Source organism: Schistocerca gregaria, chromosome 2, assembly GCF_023897955.1.
Source record: "Schistocerca gregaria isolate iqSchGreg1 chromosome 2, iqSchGreg1.2, whole genome shotgun sequence".
Lineage (NCBI taxonomy): Eukaryota > Metazoa > Arthropoda > Insecta > Orthoptera > Acrididae > Schistocerca > Schistocerca gregaria.
In genome coordinates, this window is record NC_064921.1 from 203956067 (window position 1) to 203979822 (window position 23756).

A 23756-nucleotide genomic window follows, 5' to 3' on the forward strand; every position below is an offset into this window, starting at 1 on the left:
ACCCGCATGTCGCTCCCCCTCCCCCCCCCCCCCACCGTCTTCCCGGCAATATAAATTACTACAAACGTAAACTAATTTCGCTGCGAGCTCCGACTACGTGGTAAGAGCTGCACGAAGGAGTGAGGTTTGGCTGGGCTCGTCCAATGCGGGCGCGGCTCGGCGCCGTTGCGCCCGTAACGACCGCCAAAGCGCTTTTAAAATTGCCTGCTCTCGGCTTAATTATATCTGCGCGGAGCGCACTCCCCGCGCCCCGGTATAAATGTTCGCATATTGCATTATCCGGCGCCCTAGCGAGGCGCCCGCGGCGCTAATCGTTTTATAGCGGTTCCCAGGAAAATATTAAAATTTACTCTCGCTCTTACTACCCTCAATTCCGAAGCTAATAGGATAACGCCATCACGACCGTGCAGGATCAGTAGGCTTCCTGAGAGTATTTCTAAGAAATCCAACACTCGTTCAACCGTATTTGGCTTTCCGTGTCTCCATCCGGCGACCAATTCTTATTTCTACAGGCAGTTGTCGCATCCTAAGCGCCATGTTACTTTGTCAGCCGCCTCCTTGCAAGCTGCTCTACGTCATGGTTCCTTTTATCCCGCCCAGTGTTTATTCGAACTCCGTAGTGTTCTTAGGCTGACAGTATCCTGGAGTCAAACTATTCGTGGAACCCATATTTTTGGTTATATTTCGCATTTAACCATAACACGCTAACTGCTCTTTCTTCTACTGAATGGAAACTTGTCTTGGCAACTAAAACTCTAATTTTATCCATCGTAATTTTATCTTGTTCAGTAGCAGCCAATAACGTATCCAAAAACTGTACTCTACAATTATTTTTTCATTTATTGCACACACTTTTGATGTATATTAGTGCTCTACAAAAAAGTAATTTAGTAGACGAAAAATACTGTACAGCTATAATTACGACGGGAACTGAAAACAAACAGCAATAAAATATGGTTAGCACATCTGGTCCCGTATCTTATAAAACCGTAGAAGAATAAGTGAATTCCACGCGCACACGTAATCTCAAGTTGGTAAAAACTTCATTCACAATTTTTGCAATCACTTATGGAGGTTTTTTGTGCACTAAAAGTATGTGACTACGTACGAACGCTAAATAAGATCATGAGATGTGGTTATTTTTTCTTTGCTCTCCCCCTCTCCAACCACAATAGAAGACGCAGGCTGTACCAATACACGATAGGTACAAAACAAGGAAATATTCCTACTACATTAGTATTTAGTAAAACCATAGGACAAGTAATTAATGAAATTCGCCGAGTACTGTTTGAATGAGATCTCTCATCCAAGACGTCGTACAAAGTCTTCTCAAATACTACGAACAACATTTTTTTTGAATTTCACAGCAATTAAATGCTCATATGCAACCAACTTATGATCATGACCATACACGAGTATGCAAACTTCTGTTTTACGACGTGCTAGTGGAAAGTTTTCCTTCAACACCTTTCTTGTGCTCAGACGTGGCAGAGAGTGAAGATATCATGCTCATTTTTAAACATGGTGTTTCTACAGTTATATTGAATCTCTAGCAGCGGTTTTGCGGTGAGCTGCGTTTATAAAGATCTGGTTCAAGTTAGATATCGTACTAAAAACAAAAACCTCTACGTTCCCTGCGTAAAATGGTGACAATGACGTACAGTGATTTGTGGAACCAATTAACGAACGAACATCAATAGTGAATGTGGTGAAATAGGAATATATAATTTGTGTGTGTGTGTGTGTGTGTGTGTGTGTGTGTGTGTGTGTGTGTGTGTGTGGTGTTGGTTCACGTATCACCTACAGCCTGGAAAAGAATCTCTGTGGGGCTAATAACCAACTACCAATCAAAGGTGATGGTGTGCGGGTGAAAAATAAGTATAGACCACGCCGTGTGAATTCCCAAAATTTATTCATCCAGTATTTAAGAATGAGAGCACTTTGCGATCTGCAACGAACTTTACACACAATTTGAGAGATTTAAGAACTTTTCTCGCTAACAAATCCCACAAAATGACGAAAGGAGAAAAATTTGTCTCTTTACTATATTTTCGCTGTTCATGCAGTGGACTGTTTCATGAGGCACAACGTTTTAATTTACTACTTCTTTACTACTAACTCTAATCGCGACACATTTCAGTACACTACCCACACGTAGCACTGGAATTATTTGCAAAATTATATCGTTGTACGATATATAGTTCAGGAGTGTATTTATTCCAGTAGTTTCTGCTCTGTCGCAAATGACGTCATAAGGAACGAGGTGCGCGAAAATGTAACTCCACGGCGAAATATGTTTACAAATCCGTGTGACGTATGTCAGGTATATATGATAGGTTTATGCGCGTACTGGTGCAAAGCGGCTGGTAAAACGCTCCTCGTAAACATGTGGATCGATTTCAACCACTGCTCTCCTAATGGAGTGAGGCTGTGGATGGTAACGTGGAGAAAGAAATCGGAGGAAGAGACAGACAGACAGAAAGTGAGGGGGAAGTAGGAGATGGGCTGATAGAAGACTGGAATAAATATATATCCGGCAACGCCAGATACACATTTAATATGACCATAAAAGGCATATAACTCGCCGTTATACTTGAACTCTGGACGTTCCATGTGTACCTTGGCGCTGAGCACGACAGCACATTACACAGTAGCTTGCTCTCAACCTCTTACCCAGCAGCAGATGAAAGAAACTGGAACACGTTGTTTTGTGTGTGTGTGTTCCTATAGCCTGTGAATGGTTAGGTTCCAGAGACGCGTTCCTATTCCAATTGTTATCCATCCGGCGCCCTCTGCGTCCTGAGAGTTTGTAAGATTTATTTTGAAACGCCACGTTACGTATGAACGTCACTTTCGTAATACGCTCAGCATGTATGCATCACACGATCCCAAAACAATTTCTTCGGCATCACTCCAAACATTTTCTGCAAACATGTGTATCCTCCTTACCAATGATGTCGGTTTTCTAAGGTGTACCACTTATTCCCAGTAATGCTCATCAATCGAAGGTATAAAATTCTTATTTGTATCCGTTTATAACGAAAAACGGTAGATACGAACATGGAAGGTTTGACATTCCCAAGCGTCTCTTACTGACTGGTTACCAGATACGGCAATTCGTAGATGGCTTAATCGAATCTATGGGACGGTGTAACATCAGTCCTCGTCCAGTGCTGCCGATGGAGACAGATATATTGAGGTGATGCGGATGATACGCCAGTTAGCAACTGAAAATCGTTGTCGTTGGCTCTTCTCTCTGGATCTCTTCTGCACGACGATACACGTTGCCCCCACAAGCTTTACTATCCTGTCTGAGAATATGTTCGACGGCCACTGAAATACGCAGTCTGGGCGAAATGTTGCTATACTCTGTTTCCGAAACACGGAAATACACGAGCTATCAACAAAAAAAATTTTACCTCTCGTAGGTGCGCCTGCTAGTGTAGTGGGTTGAAGCTCACAATTCAAATAATGAAAACTGCACCAGTTACTCATTTTTGATGCTTTGTACAACGCATTTCGAGAATTTATTCTCATTTTCAAGTGCATGTGTGCAGTTCCTTACACGTATCTGTCGATGACGGTTGCATGTGTGATTTTCTGCCTCTATTGCGTTTCTCTGAAGTTAGACTGCAATCGTAAAATCTGACAATCTAATATGATGAACGAAATTGAAGGCTGAAATTCGTTGACACTCTTGGCATACAAATCATTTTGAAGTCAAGCGGTTTGCACATAAGTTCATCATTTCCGTTCCGTTAGCAAGCTATTACCGCAACTTGTCAGAAAGCTTTGCTTTCTCCAAAGCCATCGCACTTCGGTGACTATTTTCGTTATCTCATTTTCCTTTACCCAATTATCAGCACTGCACTATTAAGAAAAACTACACGGTGTCCAATGTATTTGACAAAGTAGTCTATGTCATTTACGTAAATTCTGAGAGAAATACCTTTTTGAATGGCCATCTCCTTTGTCTCTCTCATCCTCACATTGTTTCAGTAGTTCCTCTTACACTGTTCTTTTATTCACCGCCCTAAGTAACTACCCTGATGTTTCTCATCCTATCAGTCCACATACTTGTTGCTAACAAGGTTGTAGCTTAAAACTGCGCTTGCGTAGAATGCATTATTGTTTCGAGACTGAACTACTCCGCTTCCACTCAACGAGATAAAAACACACCTATTTTTTCCTTCTCTTTTTCATGTCTCGCAACAATTAGTTTTACACGTCCGGTACAGAAGCCAATGCTGCCTTGGAGGATGCCTTGCTCCTCACGCTTAACTTCTACGTCGGCTTCCACCGTCCTTTACAGAAGTTTCGTTTCAATTCAGTAGTGACAAATCCTCTTGTTTTCACAGTGAGCATCGTTGCCGGGTGCCATTAGCTTTATTTTATTGCGTTAGACATAACTCAAGGCACTTACAATGGCAATAAATACGCCCCTCGTATCGACTATAGATTCTGATTTTTCTCGATAGCTTCAAGTTTCTTGCGGAATTCACATTTGGTCAGTATACTATATGTATATAGTAAATAGATTGGACAAGAAGAGAATAGAATCTTTTGAAATGTGGTGCTACAGAAGAATGCTGAAGATTAAATGGGTAGATCACGTAACTAATGAGGAAGTATTGAATAGGATTGGGGAGAAGAGAAGTTTGTGGCAACTTGACCAGAAGAAGGGATCGGTTGGTAGGACATGTTCTGAGGCATCAAGGGATCACCAATTTAGTATTGGAGGGCAGCGTGGAGGGTAAAAATTGTAGAGGGAGACCAAGAGATGAATACAGTAAGCAGATACAGAAGGATGTAGGTTGCAGTAGGTACTGGGAGATGAAGCTTGCACAGGATAGAGTAGCATGGAAAGCTGCATCAAACCAGTCTCAGGACTGAAGACCACAATAACAACAACAACATTATATATATGCAGGAGTTAACTTCCTTATCTTCGCTGGACGTATGTATGACATTCCCCTACTGAAAAAATATCCTAATGTTGACGTATTCGGAAAATGACAGTTCTAGGTATTAAAAGCTGATAACAGATTGCAATTAAAGGTTCAAATGGCTCTGAGCACTATGCGACTTAACGTCTGAGGTCATCAGTCACCTAGAACTTAGAACTAATTAAACCTAACTAACCTAAGGACATCACACACATCCATGCCCGAGGCAGGATTCGAACCTGCGACCGTAGCGGTGGCTCGGCTCCAGACAAATAATTCTGGAAGTCATGTATGGCACACTTGCTCGTACTGCACGCTAAGTAACATATGGAGATAGTTGAGGATTAGGTGCAGTATTGGTGATTTTGAGAATACAACGTTGGGCAAGCTCAACAAGTGTGAATTATATTCTTCTAGCCTGCAAGACATACGCATTTTCATAGAGAAAATTTTATTTAATACGCCAGACACTGTTGTTTTAGATTCAAACGTTAGAGCGCACACTATCTAAGCTTATACTTTTATCATCTACGAACTGTGTTTCTCTTGCATCAAACATGCATCTGATACAATAGCACAACTTATTGCAATTCATAAATATGCGTACTAAGGTAGTGAGAGAGAAAACTATTTACTCACTGTCCAAAGTATGTAAATGGACGGCACGTAGGTGAGTTGCTATAATATTGCTCAAAAAGGAAAGTGCCTGATGATAAACTAAAGCCTAATGCGTATGGAGACCATTAACGGCATTTAGTCCGTTACATATACGTCTACATGTGTACACTGGAAGCCAATATGAAGAGCCTGGTGGAGAGTACTTCACACTAATATTTTTTTTTCTTTCCTATTTCATTCACGCCTTCAGCACGTTGTTTTTGTATGTGACCTAATCTCTCTCTCCTCATTCTAAATGACACCTACACAGCAAGGAGAATGCCATTTTCAAAGGATTCCCACTGTTCCACTTTCATTTGGACTATGTAGGCCCGTTACGATCCCAACAGATTATCTCTGAATTCTTTCGACGTCTGTTGTCATACCTACTTGATAAAGGACTGCTTCTAGAATAGGTCGCGTTACAGTTTTGTATGTTATGTTCCTTACAGATACACTATTTTCACAGTACCGTTACAACAAATGAATTTTTCCATTCTCCTTCACAAATACTGGCTATTCAAAATGTTGAAAAGCGCTTAATTCATCGTCAAATACACTGACGAAAAAAAAAGAAAAAATCGCAACAGCAGGAAGGAGGACTTGTGCGACTTAAACCGAAGTTCATAGGCATGTTTCTGCATCTTAAAGATGATGTCTATTCGAATTTCTCGTCACTATGAGGGTGCTAATACGCTGCACCGCTCATGAGCACTAGTTACCTTTCAGATTGGACGTGGTGCGTTGCCCTTGGTCAAGAATGCATTTAAGGCGTCAAAGACGACATTATCAACACGTTACTGAATTTGAACGAGGTCGTGTAATAGGGCTACGAGCAGCTGGATGGTAGGAATGTAGCCACTGTACACGACTGCTGGCAGCGGTGGTCACGCGACTGTACGGTGGAAAACATGACAGCTACGGACGGCTAAATGGCGTTACCGAGAGGGAAGACCAACGTGTTTGACGTGTGGTTCTGGCGTATTGTGTTCAATCTGCAACACTGAGCAGCAATTGGCACCAAAGTGACACAACGAACTGTTACAAATCGGTTACTTCAAGAATAGCTCCGAGCCAGACGCTTTTAGCGTGGACTCCACTGACCCCAAACCAACGCCATTTGAGACCTCACTGGAGGGTAGAGTGAAGGTCTGTTACGATTTCTTGTGAAATCGTATTCTCCCTCGGCGCCAGTGATGGCCTTATGTTGGTTAGGAGGAGGCCACTTGTCGGCATGCAACCAATCTGTCTGTACGATTTACGCACTGGACCTACACTTGTGTGTGTGTGTGTGTGTGTGTGTGTGTGTGTGTGTGTGTGTGTGTGAGGTTTACGGGCGTTAAACATCGTGGTCATCAGCGCCCAAACGCATAAAAACAGGAACACATGCGGTGAAGGGACGAAGACGAACACCGAACAAGGAGAACGGCTAAAAGACACAGGCCTGACGCAGTTCAAAATGCGCACATACAGAGGCAAAACAAGAGGAGAAGAAACACACTAAAAAAGGAAAGGAAACAAGGAAAAGAGAACAGATGCCGAAGGGAAACAAGGAGGTAATCGTGACTGGCGGACCTCTTACCTAAAACCTGGGTGAGCCAGTCACCCAGCAGCACATTAAAACCCTCTCCCTAAAATCCGAGGCAACAGATTGGACAGGACACAAAACCGTAAGACCTTAACCACAGTCGCTGCGTTGTCTTGCAAAATAGAGGGCAAATCCGGTGGCAAAGAAACCACCGCCCTCTGGTCAGAGAATAAAAGACAGTCAAGTAAAATGTGGCGGACAGTAATCTGGACGCCACAAGCACTGCAGATTGGGGGGTCCTCCCGCCAGAGTAAAAAACCATGCGTTAAGGGACTGTGCCCAATGCGGAGGCGAGTGAGGAGAACCCCATCCCGCCTGTATGACTGGTAGGACGTACGACATGGTCGCGTAGTGGCCTTTACCAGACGCAGCTTATTGTCAGAAACTGCCAGCCACTCCTCTTCCCATTGATGCATAACACGAAAACGCAAAAGGGAGGTTACAGCATGGAGGGGGACGGCACATTCAACAACGTGAGGGAGGGAACATGCATCTTTGGCAGCCACATCTGCCAGTTCGTTTCCCCTAATACCCACGTGCCCCGGCACCCAGCAGAAAGAAACCTCCTTCCCCTGACGTTGCAGGTGGAGTAGGGCATCATGGATGTTCTGGACGACTGTATCCGCTGGGTGCAAGTGTTGCATGATCTGAAGGGCACTCAGGGAGTCAGAACAGATGAGGAACTTAATACTGGGAACACATCTCATCTGCTCCAATGCCCGCAAGATTGCAAACAATTCGGCATCGAGGATGGTAAACGCCGCAGGAAGCCGTAACTTGACGACTCGATCAGGGAAAACAACAGCACAACCAACAGAGTCCCCCTGTTTAGAGCCATCTGTGAATACAGGTACATGGTCCGGATGCTGGTTTAAAATATCGTAAAATAAGGAGGTAAAAACAGACGCCGGAGTGCAGTTCCTCCGGTTCTCCGACAAGTCTAGAAGGATGCTGGGCCTCTGAAGCAACCAGGGAGGCAGGCGAGTAAAACCTTGTCGTTGGGGGGCCACACGCTCCACACCAAGGGACTCAAGCAAATGCTTGGCACGAATCCCAAATGGTCTCGTCGCCCTGGGACGACTGGAAAAGAGACGTTCCGTAGGCGGTCGGGCAACGGTAGGGTACGCAGGGGAGGTAGGACAGGCAAGGAAATGACACACCCGTCGCACCATGAGGAGTTTCCGCCGGATGGCGAGCGGCGGTTCCCCTGCCTCAGCACACAGGCTGGGGATGGGACTGGTACGGAAGGCACCAGTGGCCAGCCTGATACCCTCATGGTGTACTGCGTCAAGGATCTTCAGATACGAAGGCCCTGCTGACCCATACACGGTGCAAGCATAGTCAAGACGCGATCGGACGGAAGCCCTATGAAACTGCAGCAGACGCGCCCGATCTGCTCCCTACGACCGATGGCTCAGACACTTCAAAATATTCAGTGCCTTCAGTGCCCGCACCTTGAGGTCTCTAAGGTGAGGCGACCACGACAACTTGGAATCAAAAGTTAGGCCCAGGAACCTCACAGTGTCTCTAAAAGGAAGAACGGTGTCCCTCAGACGCAATTCAGGGGAGGTAAAAAGACGCCGAGAACGATTAAAATGAACACACACAGATTTGTCTGCAGAAAAGGTAAAATCCGTCTTTGCAGTCCATGCCTCTAAGCGCTTTATCCTAAGCTGTAACTGCCGACTAGCAGTGACAAGACTGGAGGAAGAACAGAAAACAGCAAAATCGTCCACAAACAAGGAGCATTGGGCAGGACTCCGGATAGTGGACGTGATACTGTTAATATCGACGGCAAAGAGGGTGACACTTAAAACGCTGCCCTGAGGAACACCATTCTCCTGCACGTACAAATCCGATAGCACATTACCAACCCGATACCGAAAGAGGCGGTGAGAAAGAAAGGACCGAATGAAGATGGGGAGACGGCCACGAAAGCCCCACTCATGGAGTTGATTGAGGATAAGGCGGCGCCAAGTAGTGTCATACGCCTTATTAATGTCAAAGAAGACCCCTAGACAATGCTGGTTACGTAGAAAGGCCTGCTGGATGGCGGCCTCAAGCAGGGTCAAGTTGTCTATAGTGGAACGACATCTCCGAAAGCCACACTGAGAGGGGCTAAGGAGCTGCCTGGTCTCGAGCAGCCAAACCAGGCGGCGGTTGACCATGCGTTGCAACGTCTTCCCAACACAGCTCGTCAAGGCAATACTCCGATAACTACTGGGATGCGTTCGGTCCTTCCCTGGTTTAAGGAGGAGAATCAAAATCGCCTCCCTCCACGAGTCAGGGTACGTGCCAGATAACCATATCATATAGAAACAGTTCAGGAGAACTTCCTTGGATGGCAGCAACAGGTGCCGCAGCATGCTGTACCGGATTTTATCATGACCAGGCGCAGTATCATAAGCCTCAGACAACGCTGAATCCAGTTCCCACATTGTGAAGGGGCAGTTATAGGGTTCAGAATTTAGAGACCGGAAGTCCAAGTGACTCCTTTCGATGGCAGTGCGGTAGCCGCAGAAATCTGGATCACAGTTAATAGTGGCGGTAGAGTCTGCAAAATGCATGGCCAGTGTCTGGGCAATGTCTCTCGGCGCCGTGAGGAGACATCCCTGATGCAGCAATGCCGTGACAGGGAGTTGGCTGAGTTTCCCGGAAATCCTCCTGATGGCTTCCCATACTAGCGGAGCGAGAGATGGAGTTCAAGAACGATTGCCATGACCGTCGTTTGCTCTCTTTAATCACTCGCCGCGCTCTGGCCCTTGCCACCCGAAAGGCCGCAAGACTGTCAGCTGAGGGACGGCACTTGAAGCGGCGCAGTGCTGCACGGCGGGCGCGGATGGCTGAGTGGCACTCAGTGGTCCACCAAGGGACAGGGCGCCTCTTGGGATGACCGGATGACCGTGGGGTTGACAATTCAGCAGCATGTGAGATCACGGCTGCAACATGGTCTACCCATTCGTGGACGCTGGCACGGTGTTCCAAAACAGCCAGTTGGCTGAAAAGTGTCCAGTCAGCTCTGCAAAGGTGCCACCGGGGCGGCACTGGTAATGCCACAGCCTCATCCAGGAGGCGAATCCAGAGGGGGAAGTGGTCACTAGAATGGAGGTCAGCTGCAGCCTCCCACAGAGCAGAATCCGCGAGTGCTGGAGAGCAAAAGGAAAGGTCAATAGCCGATGACGACCCGGAAGCAGTACAAAAATGAGTGGGAGCACCAGAGTTAAGGAGGCACAGTTCTTCAGACATCATGATGCTTTCCAGAATGCGACCCCTGGGGCAAGTAGTCGAAGAGCCCCATAACACATTTTGAGCGTTGAAGTCCCCCAGAAGAAGAAATGGGCGGGGGAGTTCGCTAATAAGGACCGTGAGAGCCTCAGAGTCTATCGCATCCGGATGTGGTAAATAAACTGAACAGACTGTGAGACTCCGACCCACAAGAATGTCAACTGTAACTGCTTGCAAATCGGTGACGAGAGGGAGCTCAGGTGAGGGGTGCATGTCACGGACAAAAACAGCAACACCGCCCTTTGCCCCGTCAGATCATCTTTTCGATATACGGTATAGCCCCGTAAAGAAGGAGAATCAGTGGCCCGAAAATGTGTCTCTTGGAGACATAAGCACAAGGGGCACTCTCGTATAAGGAGTTGTAATTCGGCAACATGCGTCCTGAACCCATTCAGGTTCCACTGTAATATGGGAGCCAGTGATCAGGGTGGCTGAACTTTCACCCTGCCTCTGTGCTTTGGAGGAGAGACCGTACTGGCCTGAGATTTATTCCTGGGGCGAGAAGATCGCCCCCGGTCGACATCAATGTCCATAAGCTCCGATGACGACCCACGGGAGATGTCAGACAGTACGATGGCCTCGTCATCTTGGGGGACTTGGAATGCAGAGCCTTGTCAACAGTTGGAGGTTGACTCGCCTGGGCAGAAGGCGCCATATGGGGAGAGGCAGGAAGTACCTCAATGTCAGCAACCACGGCCTTGTCCGATGTAGCGGGGAGAGCCGCAGATTGCAAAACAACCGCAGCAGCACAAGTGCACTGGCAAGCGCAGGTATTAGTGCTAACACTAGCAACCTCCGTTTGCGTAGAAACAGTGGCCAGTTGTACCGGTTTTTTGAGAGCGGAAGCGAAAGATGTTGAAAACACAGGAGGTTGCATGGCCTTAAAGAGCTTCTTGGCCTCACCACAGGGGACGCGCTAAGATGTTTTAATCTCCTGTACCTTCCGTTCTTCGAGATAGATGGGGCAGATCCGGCTCCAGACAGGGTGACTCCCAGAGCAATTCACGCACTTCACAGGCGATGAACAATCGGCTCCGTCATGGGCAGGCTGACCAAATTTACCCCAAGTGGCTATCCCATTGCACCCCAACGTAGTATGCCCAAAGCGCTGACATTTAAAACAGCGCATTGGGTTGGGGAAATATGGCCGTACGGGCAAACGTAAGAACCCCGCTTCAACATGCTCTGGGAGTCTCGGGCAACTGAACGTGAGAATAAACGAGTCAGATTTGACGAGGTCCCCATTGACTCGTTTCATAATGTGCTGCACGTCAACAATTCCTTCGTCAGCCCACTCAGATTTTAACACGTCTATGGGGATATCCACCAAGTCCCTACACTTCACAACACCCTTACTATAATTCAAAGTGGAGTGGAGCTCGGTCTCGACAGCGTACTCTCCTAGACAATTTGCTTTCCGAAGGGCAGCGACTTGACGGGAACTAGAAGTTTCAACTAACAGAGTCCCATTGCGCAGTCGCTTTACAGATTTCAGTGTTCCTGCAATTCCCTCAAGACCATTGTGGATGTAAAAGGGAGAAACCCTCTCAAAGCTACCCACCTTCCTTTTAATAATCAAAAACACATTCTGATTATCAGCATGTGCTCCGTTACTACATTCTGTTAATTCTCTAGCAACACCAGGCGCTGGAGGACTCGCAGCGCGTAGCCGCTTTTTCGATGGGGTGTGTTTTCCTACCAGCGGCCCACCCAAGCCACTGGTAGGGGGAAATGTAGTGGTCGAAGGGTCCATTGCGGTCCCACGAGCAGCCAGGGAACTAAAAGTCCGCTCAGACAGAGCCCCGCGTGCCTGAGTAAGCCTTATACAACTGGGGTGCGGCAGGTGCCCCAGAGGTTGCCCGCTTGCGACTGTTCCATCCCAACAGCCATGCATCTTCTAGGCGCGGAGCACACCGAAAGATTGAGGTTTTTTTATAGAGGTTGGCCTTCCTCGCAATCCAGGCGGTCAAGCCAAGATTACCATTCCCCGCAGCACACAACATTTCACCGCCGCGCCGTACGGTGGTCGCTGAAGCATGTCCGGGGGTTACGGTGACAGGACACTGGCGGCGCAGACCAGTCCCCAGCTCAGGACCCCGGGGTCGCCAAGCCCGTACTCAGCAAGTGAATGCTGAGCCCCTGGGGGACCTACACTTGAGGTTATAGTCTGGGGTGCAGTTTCGTATGACAAGAGGAGCACTCTCGTGGTTATGTCACGCACGCTGACTGCAAATCTGTACGTCAGTCTGGCGGTTCGACCTGTTGTGCTGCCATTCGTCAACAGCATTCTAGGTTGCTTTTTTCTCTCCAACAGGATAACCCTCGGGCACATAGCGCTGTTGTAAACCAATTTGTTCTGCAAAGTGTCGATATGTTGCCTTGGCCTTCTCGATCAACATATCTGTCTCCAATCGAGGACATATGGGACACCATATTACGAAGACATCAGCTCCATCTACAAGCAGCATTAACCGTTCCTGTATCGACCGACCAAGTGCAACAGGCGTGGAACACCATCCCAGAAATTCACATCTGGCACCTATACAACAAAATGCTTGCAGCACGTCTGACTTGCATTGAACATTCTGGCGGTTACAACGATTAATAATGTACCTGCGTTGCATATTTGAAATGGCTTACCTCGCGCTTACATTGACCTGTGATCTTGCAATGTTTTCACTAGAATATGTTAACTAGGCAAATTTATACCCAACATTTCATAGCTCTACATTAATTATTCTTTTGGTGCTGGGACGTTTTTTTTCGTCAGTGAACTTGTACAACTGTGTGTGCTCAAGACATTCACCACTAATCTTGTAATCAGATAGTATCGGGTTCTTTCTCTTTGTTACAGCCGTTATCTGACATCCATTCACTTTTAAATAGAGCTGTCATTCATTACACCAAGTGTAAATTTGTGGCGAATCATTACACACACACACACACACACACACACACACACACACACACACACACACACACAAAACATTCGCCGAGCACTATACAGTACTACGTTCTATTCATCAGTAATTTGCACGTGGGCTCCACCTCAAAATGATTAATATATTACAGTTCACACAACTATGGTTCGATCGGTACGCAAAATAAAGATTTGCGATCTGATTCATCCCCCTAAATTCATACATAGTGCGAAGATGCAGCAGACCATCACATCGCGAGCACCCTCCAGGAAGCGATCCTCACTCGTACGTGCGCAGCACGTGCCCACGACGCCGGCAAGATTCCAGCCCAGCCTAGAGGTCGCCGACCAGTGACGAGGTAATTCACGCACTCGGGCGCCGCATTGTATGTTAATGCGGCGACCCGACCATTCGCGATTCCACTTGTTTCCATGGTTCACCGAAGGCGCCTTTGCTGTGCATTCACATAAGGCTTCGCCAGTGCGGCGACGACAGCACGCGCAGTAGCATTAGCGCTCGCCAGTTTCTTTTCACATGAAACTGTGTTGGATGCACATGTACCCATGTGCATAAGAACATGCTACTCACCTCTATACTAAAATATCCTCGATCTACGTAGTCGCCTAGGAAGAGGTATTTTGTTGAGGCAGGTGGGCCGCCCACCTCGAAAAGTTTCATCAGGTCGTAGAACTGTCCGTGGATATCTCCGCAGACTGAAAGAAAGAAAAAACCACAATTATAATCATATGCGTAACTAACATAACTAAAGTGAATATACGTTCCTGTGAGAATAATACGCTACAAGGCAAACCTTTCCTGGCCAAGCTGAAAACACTGCTTTAGTTCTAAATAAGAGTGGAAGGCTTTAATAATTCAAAAGGCAAAATGAAGTAAAATAGGGAAAGTCGTAGTTGTAGAGCGGTTAACAACGATTCCCCATTTTCATAAAGCACATTCAAAGAATCTGTATTAGCCGGTGCAAGAATTTACAATAATTAACGTTCCATGAAGGCAAAAACGTGCGTCACGAAAATATAGTTGTAAAGAAAATGATTATAGGATCTGAAAAGATTATTAAGTTCTTGAAAGCCGCAGTACTACAGAGACTGGCGAAATGGCTAATTATCAAAATACAATAGTCGATACTGCATAAATTCGGCACCAAACAAACAACACACTACGGCTGACCGTAAACATAAACCAGTACTTAGATCTAGCGGTAAATCGCGTGCCTGGATACCGAGACGCGGGACCTAATGGCGGACTGACCACGCATTTTTCACTATGGGTTTTAACCTAGCCTTCGTCTGTCAACGATGCGATTAGTAGCCACAAATTACACGTGGTCTGTATTCGTATTCCACGTTAAACTGTAGGTGCTCTTTCCCCGACTGGATCAATGGATTAGGTTGGGGCCACCCTAGTCGCCGAATTGGTGTAAACTTGAAACACATGCATCACGCCACCACTGAGCCACACAAAATAATAATAATAATAATAATCCCCGTGGAGGCCCGGAAAAAGAATAAACCTCCGGTATGTTCTGCCAGTCGTAAAAGGCGACGAAAAGAACAAACCACTAATAGGTCTAACCCCCCTTTTAGTGTGATTAGTTGGTTCAGGACAACTAAAGAAGCCTCGGACAAGCGCTGTCATGGTCGGGGGCGACGCTTGAACCCTATGCCCGCCCACAATGGTAACGACACTGCTAGCATACTGGAAAATGATTTGAATCCAAATAGAGGTGTTTTGCAGGATATGCTTCCTGCAACCACCCTAGAAGGAAAACAAAGACAGAGGATGAGATGGTCAGATGAAGTTAATCGACACCCCATGTTCTGTTATTACCAAGTAACAAACCTAGGAACCAACACAACTGGATACAGATCACAAGTATACACAACATTTATTACCAGATACCCAGAATTAAAATTTTTAACTGAACAACGACTAGCTGATCAGATCCATGTAATGATCAAAAATAACAGGATACCCCAGTCAGAATTAGAAAACATCAAACAACAAGTACAACAACTCTGGAACAAAATAATGTGCAATAAGAAGAAGAAGAAGAAGAAGAAGAAAATACAGTAATGGACTCAAACATCCCAAAGCAAACAAACAAAGAACAACACGCATCAATTAAACAATCAGAGGAAAACGAAATCTGAAGACTGCCACCAGAACAAGTACAAATAGAACACGAAGTGACACACATGTTAGATATAGAAGAAAAATTTTAGCTGACTTATATAGAATACAAAGACACAAATACAGACATTAGACCATTCTTGCAAAGACCGCCAAATAACCCACAAGTCGAAGCAACAATAAAAACTATCAACACAATCATACACAACAAAATAAGTGAAAACACAACTATGGAAGAGTTACAACTACTGGTTTATATAGGAGCACTCACTACACTAAATATACACACTAGGCAGAGATCAGAACCGACCAACACACAGAAGAAACCCACAAAACGAGCATGGCAGCACAGGCTACAGATCAGAATAGAAAAACTGAGAAAAGACATTGGACAGCTAACACAATTTATAAGACATCAAATGTCAGGCAAAATATACGAAAAAGGATAGGTAAAATCTTACAACAAGAAGCGATAGAGCAATTAGATGAAAAGAAGCAGAAATTACAAGCATTGGCCAAACGACGTAGAAGATAAAGTGAAAATAAAAGGAAACAAAACCAAACATTCAACACAAACCATAAGAAATTTTACCAGACAATAGATAACACACACATTAAAATAGACAATCCACCAAACATAACAGACATGGAACACTTCTGGAGCAACATATGGTCAAACCCGGTACAACATAACAGGCATGCACGGTGGATAGAAGCAGAAACAGACACATACAAGATGATACCACAAATGCCTGAAGTGATAATTTTGCAACATGAAGTCACCAAAGCAATTAATTCTACTCACAATTGGAAAGCCCCTGGGAAAAATAAAATAGCAAATTTCTGGCTAAAAAAGTTCACCTCAACACATTCACATCTAACTAAATTATTTAACAGTTACATTGCCGACCCATACACATTCCCTGATACACTTACACATGAAATAACTTATATGAAACCTAAAGATCAAGCAGACACAGCAAACCCAGCTAAATACCGCCCCATAACATGGCTACCAACAATATACGAAATATTAACTTCAGTCATTACACAGAAATTAATGACACATACAACACAGAACAAAATTATAAATGAAGAACAAAAAGGCTGCTGCAAAGGAGCACGAGGATGTCAAGAGCAACTGATACTAAATGCAGAGGTGACATATCAAGCTAAAACTAAACAAAGGTCGCTACACTATGCATACATTGATTGCCAAAAAGCTTTTGATAGTATACCCCACTCATGGTTACTACAAATATTGGAAATATACAAAGTAGATCCAAAATTGATACAGTTCCTAAACATAGTAATGAAAAATTGGAAAACTACACTTAATATCCAAACAAATTCAAATAATATCACAACACAGCCAATACAGATTAAGCGTGGAATATACCAAGGAGACTCATTAAGTCCTTTCTGGTTCTGCCTTGCTCTGAACCCACTATCAAACATGCTAAATAATACAAGTTATGGATACAATATTACTGGAAGATACCAACACAAAATCACACATTTGCTATACATGGATGATCCAAAACTACTGGCAGCAACAAATCAACAACTCAACCAATTACTAAAGATAACAGAAGTATTCAGAAATTATTTATATGGCTTTTGGAACAGACAAATGTAAGAAAAATAGCATAGTCAAGGGAAAACACACTAAACAAGAAGATTACATATTGGATAACCATAGCGACTGCATAGAAGCGATGGAAACAACAGATGCCTATAAATATCTAGGATACAGACAAAAAATTGGAATAGATAATACAAACATTAAAGAAGAACTAAAAGTAAAATATAGACAAAGACTAACAAAAATACTGAAAACAGAATTGACAGCAAGAAACAAGACAAAAGCTATAAATACTTATGCTATACCAATATTGACCTACTCATCTGGAGTAGTGAAGTGGAGTAACACAGACCTAGAAGCACTCAATACACTTACACGATCACAGTGCCACAAATATAGAATACATCACATACATTCAGCAACAGAAAGATTCACATTAAGCAGAAACGAAGGAGGAAGGGGATTTTTCGACATAAAAACCTACATTATGGACAGGTAGACAATTTAAGAAAATTCTTTATAGAACGAACAGAAACTAGCAAAATACACAAAGCAATCACTCATATAAATACATCGGCTACACCATTGCAATTTCATAACCACTTCTACAACCCTTTAGATCACATAACATCAACAGATACGAAGTAAAGTGGAAAAAGGAAACACTACATGGCAAGCACCCGTGTCATCTAACACAGCCACACATCGATCAAGACGCAGCCAACACACGGCTAAGAAAAGGCAATATATACAGTGAGACGGAAGGATTCATGATTGCAATACAGGATCAAACAATAAACACCAGATATTACAGCAAGCATATTATTAAAGATCCCAATACCACAACTGATAAATGCAGACTTTGCAAACAACAAATAGAAACAGTGGACCACATCACAGGCGGATGTACAATACTAGCAAATACAGAATACCCCCGAAGACATGACAATGTAGCAAAAATAATACATCAACAGCTTGCCTTACAACATAAACTTATAAAACAACACGTTCCCACATACAAGTATGCACCACAAAATGTACTGGAGAATGATGAATACAAATTATACTGGAACAGAACCATTTTAACAGATAAAACAACACCACATAACAAACCCGACATCATACTCACCAATAAAAAGAAGAAATTAACACAACTAATCGAAATATTCATAACCAATACAACAAATATACAAAAGAAAACAGGAGAAGAAATTGAAAAATATATCAAACTGGCTGAGGAAGTCAAGGATATGTGGCATCATGATAAAGTTGACATTGTACCAATTATACTATCAACTACAGGAGCCATACCACAGAATATGCACCAGTACATCAATGCAAACAGCTACATCCAAAATTATATATACAACTACAGAAATCCGTAATTATTGATACTGTTCAATTACCCGAAAGTTCCTGAATGCAATATAACATATACCGTACAGTTTAATGGAAGTCACGATTTATCAAGGTCCGCGTCACTTTCTAATTCTGACCAGACATAACGTCTGAGATAAGAAAGAAATAATAATAATAATAATAATAATAATAATAATAATAATAATAATAATAATAATAATCTTACTCTAGCCTCACACGGAGTACAGAACCTCGTCAACAGAATCGGAAGAACATTTTAATAAAAACGTTAGTAATTCTTGTCTTCTACAAGCAAGTCTGCAACGCAAGCACATGTGAAAACAATTCGACTATAAAGATTAACGATCTGTGGAATGGTAGAAGCAAAAATAAAGCAGGCGAAAAGCTATCCATTTTCTTGATGTTTAGGAAAATTCAACGCTTACTTGTATTTCACTGTTTAAATTATAATTTTAGTGACGTGTGACTGCAAAGCCATGAACTGCTCAAAATTTTTTATACTAACGATTTCTCCGTACTAATATGACATACTGTATTTTCTGCACTATTTGAGGGTGTTATTTCACTTGTAATAATGAACGATTCGGTGCCAGATGTGTTGTTCATATTTTCAGATGTACAGGTATTGTGTCAACATAGATTCTACAGTTGTTCTAACAAACCGGACATTAGCTCATATTATACTAGGGAGTCGCCTCTGCTTCGCTCAGTAGCACTAACAAGGGTGCTGTAGGGTACGACTAGCATTTGTAAGAAAACAGGAAGACGCAACTCTGAACGGTTTTCAAGAATATCTTTGGCGTGCTTATTCAGGGTGTACATAAAGTCCAGGAACACTTTCAATTATTTATTGCACAAGAACTAAACATTGTACAGATGTCATACATATTTCATTTTGAATAGAAACTCTAAAAGTTTTTTATTTTTATTTTACAAACATTCGATATGCGAACCACAAGTGTCCCGGCAGACGTCAATACGGCAATCGAATTCTTTCCATACCTGTCCCAGCATGGCAACGTCGACTGTGGAAGTCGCTTCCCGTATTCTCTCCCGGAGCTCTGCAACATCACTTGATAGAGGCGGTACACACACCAGTTCTTTTATGTGTCCCCACAGAGTGAGATCTGGCGATGGAAGAGACCATTTCATGAAATAGCTCTCCCCTTCTGTAACACGGCCGATCCATCCGTGCGGCAGCTCTGTGTTCAGGTACCCACAAACTTCACGATGAAAATGCGGTGTAGCCCCATCCTGCTGGAAGATGAACGGAGAGTCTGATTGCATTTGAGGCATCAGCCATTGCTCCAGTATGTCCAAATAGCTATATCCACCGTACAGTTTTCGACGTGACAAGGCACAAAAAACATTTACCTTTGTGGAATCGCCGGCCGTCGTGGCCTAGCGGTTCTAGGCGCTACAGTCTGGAACCGCGCGACCTTTACGGTCGCAGGTTCGAATCCTGCCTCGGGCATGGATGTGTGTGATGCCCTTACGTCAGTTAGGATTAATTAGTTCTAAGTTCCAGGCGACTGATGACCTCAGAAGTTAAGTCGCATAGTGCTCAGAGCCATTTAAACATTTTTTGTATATCCTTTTGTGATTTCTAAGTTTATAACCAATTTTTTTCCTTTTTTCGGGACTAGAATGATGAAAATAATAAATGAATAATTAAATAATAATACTCTGGACAGTCATAATAAATCTTTTGTTAGAATCGTAAATGAAAGAAAAACAAGGGGCGCCGACTGAAAGATCAGATCAAAAGACCTTGCACTTTTCAAACTATGTGTTTTCTCGCTCGGCCCCAGATTCCTTGAATACTAATGACCATAGGCAGTACGTAAGTACGTGTGAAATTTTCGAACTCTCTTTCTTTGAAAACGGTTGAGGTTGCGTCTTCCTGTTTAGATACGTTGAAGTCCTAGTCCTGCCCTACATATCATGTCAATAAAAATGAAATCGATGAGGTGAAGTTCATACGGTCCTCTGCTAACAAGTAACCACCTGCGAACGGACGACTTGTCTGGCGAAGTGGTAGTAACTAATGTAGACTAACTTTCCTCGTAAAGCGGCCTATGTGGCGGAGGAGTTTAATTTGTAATACGTATAGATAACGAAATAATAAGTGTGTGTGTGTGTGTGTGTGTCTGTCTGTCTTAGTTTTCACGTATGTGAACGATACAGAAATCCTTAAACACGCAAGCGCTCTTATATCTGATTGTAGGACTAAGTCTGATATGAAATAGCGTGACACATCGGCATTGTGACGGAAGTCTTTCCACATACCGGTTGCAGCATGTTACTGCTATGTCAATTCTTGTTATTCTTTCTTCTTTTAGGTGCAATCCACCGCTACTTTTTTCTATCAGCTGGACACCGTCTTCATCATAGACTGTACCAACATTCGCATGAGATGAGACATTTAACTACTTAAATGTGGCATCATATCACAAATATTATCCTAAGTTATATCGCTTATGGTCTGCATGTGGTTCTCGAAAGGACTTCAATGCAGAAAACCATGCCCGTGATAAAGTAAAGCGATGAAGCAGAATGTTTACTTTCCGCCCATGAGGGGGAAAAAGGACATTACTAAATTCAAGATTAGATGAATGAGTTTGCCGAGTTAAATTCTACACCATAGGTAAAAAGAGTGGTGGAAAAACTTACTGCAACGTTGTGGATGACGACAACGACGAAATGGAAGGCGCACTACCTATTTCAGGAATTTATTGTCACACTGCTTTTATTATAACAAAACATAGAAAACCAAAGCCCTCCGGTACGATCAATTTTAGTACTCTGGTCTGAGGGAAGCACTATTTCGTTAAGTTCTTTGCTGAAGGGTGTCACCATGGATGCAGCACATTACCCGACAAAGGTATTCCTATATGGAGTACAAACGAATCGCCCGCAATAACAGCCAAAGACTACAGCTTCATTTGCCAGCATACTGAATCATTTCACGGCTCGCCTTGTACCGTATCTTCAAGGGCTCGGCATATTCATCGGATTTGTCAATGTTACTTGTACAGCGTGGACGGCAGCTATTCCTGCCGCCACCTGACCAACTAAATGCATGAACAGACAGCATTCCAATAACAGCGTATTAAGAGTACACAACGTAACAGCCATGCCCAGAGGCAACGTAACACCACTCTCCAGATGGTGGACAGGGACAACCACAGTGAGAGCAGCAAAGTGACACTGGGGAGGACGGGGATGATGAGGAGATGTAACAGTACATAAGATGGCGAACAATATGCATCAGTCAAATGATACTTAGGGATAGCGAATATTAGAGGTGGTCAACAACTCTTAAGAAATCATTCCGAGAAATTTACCATCAGCGACAGCCGGTGATGGTACTAACAAATCTCATCTCTATCCTATCATTCTTTTACATTCTATTTGAAACAACTACATTTTATTTATATTTCAACCTTAAATTATTTGTTTTTAAGTAAAATTTTGAAGATAAAAAAAATGACCAACGAAAACTGTAATATGTATGACCTGTTTTAAACTGTCGGGTAAAAGGTCTTTCACTTTGCAATAAATAAATACATAAATGAAAATAATTTCCTTATACCTCTCCACGGGACGAGAGCTGTGTACGCCATTTCTTTGCCTATAATGGCATACATGTGAAAGTATGACAAATGTTTACGAATCGTTTAACTGAGTCCGAACGGGGGCTCTAGCCAGGTGTTCAGCCAGTCTGATGTGGGGAACCGCATAATAATTACATCGGCCTAGTCGTTAATCCGCCGAATGGATTCGATACGGAGCCGGCGATCCCCCTTGAGTCCCGGAAGCGGCGTGATAAAGCGCCCGACTTTTCCAGGTGGGTTCTGGTTGAGGGAATCCATATGAAAAACACAGTAGACGACGAATTCAATTCCTTAGCACACTACGTCACACCAGTGCCCAACTGCCACCTCTTGCTTCGGTCTCAGCAACCAACGTCAGTAGACCGAAGGAATGGAAAGGCACGTACTGAACGCCATGCCCGGTTGCGGTTACGACGCAGCTTGGCGGCCGAACTTGGTTGTATTCATCTGGTCGTAAAATTCTGAAATATTTTTCGGAAACAATAGAGAAGCGTAGCGTACCATACCACCATTCTTTACATCTGAGTATGTGCTATGATGGTACGAAAGCTGAGCAAAACCGGTGACTCGACTGGTGTTGTATCCCTTGTAAGTACAAGAGATCGACCACAGCTCCGCGTAGCAAGCAGGCAGGCAGGGTGACAGCTGAACCACGAACACATGAAAACTCGGGCACTGTGTGTTCTGGTACAGAGGGAGACCGGCCACACTCTCTTGCCTTCATAGGTGGACGGGGAAGCAGGGCGTACTTTGCTGTGGACGCTGAACAACCGCCGCCTGGGGCCGCAGGCAGCCGTGACGGCGCGGCTAAGTGAAGCCCGTTGCCGCACGAGCGAGCGCGTCAGCCGAGCCACGCTTGTTTTTCGTTTTTGCCTGCGCAGTTTGCGGCGCCGAAGCGTGCCGCTGCTAAATCAATTGTAATTAGCTGGGTAGGCGGCTTGCTTGACAGGCGAAGCGCGCCAGCCGCGCCGGGGACAGCCTCACAGACGACGGGCTGACGGAGCGTGGCACTGGGCATCGAGGACGCAACAAGATCGCTGACACTACAAACAGTGTCTGCACAGACGACGTAACATTCCATCTATTTGTTTCGTTTAGTGTAGTGTAGCCCTTCTCTAAAAAGAAACACAATGTTAACAACTTTCGATCTTCTCATTACAGCCATTGTACTCAATTTAGTTCGCTCATCACAATGGGATAAACTTGCAGCAGATTGTATTAAAACCCATTACAGCAGTTGTCGGAAAGCACGGCCTCCTGATACCTAAAACAACTACAATCTCCGGAATATGAGTTTCCCCCTCGGTCTCATCATTGTTATGAAAAATTTAGTCACTCACGAAAAAAAAAAAAAATCTTCAAGTTGCCACTAATAATTTCTTATTTGTGAATGTGCGCCGAGGCGACAAAAGACATGCGACAGCAATGTGCACATGCATAGAAGGCGATGGTATCGCTTACAGAAGGTATAAAACTGGTGGAGCTGTCATTTGTACTCAGGTGATTCATGTGAAAAGATTTCCGACGTGATTATGGCCACATGACGCAAATTAACAGACTTTGAACGCGGAATGGTAGCTGGTGCCCATGGGACAGTCCATTCCGGTGATCGTTAGGGTATTCAGT

At 44.1% G+C, this 23756-nt stretch overlaps 1 protein-coding gene across 3 annotated transcripts in view; it reads right to left on the reverse strand.

Moving 5' to 3' along the window:
- Window positions 1–23756, reverse strand: part of LOC126336689 (serine/threonine-protein phosphatase 2B catalytic subunit 2-like) — a 778905-nt gene that overhangs the window by 279838 nt on the left and 475311 nt on the right. For all 3 annotated transcript variants that reach the window (XM_050000640.1, XM_050000639.1, XM_050000637.1), the window contains exon 3: window positions 13986–14110. In XM_050000640.1, the coding sequence (XP_049856597.1) occupies window positions 13986–14110 (125 nt within the window). The remainder of the gene's footprint in view (window positions 1–13985; window positions 14111–23756) is intronic.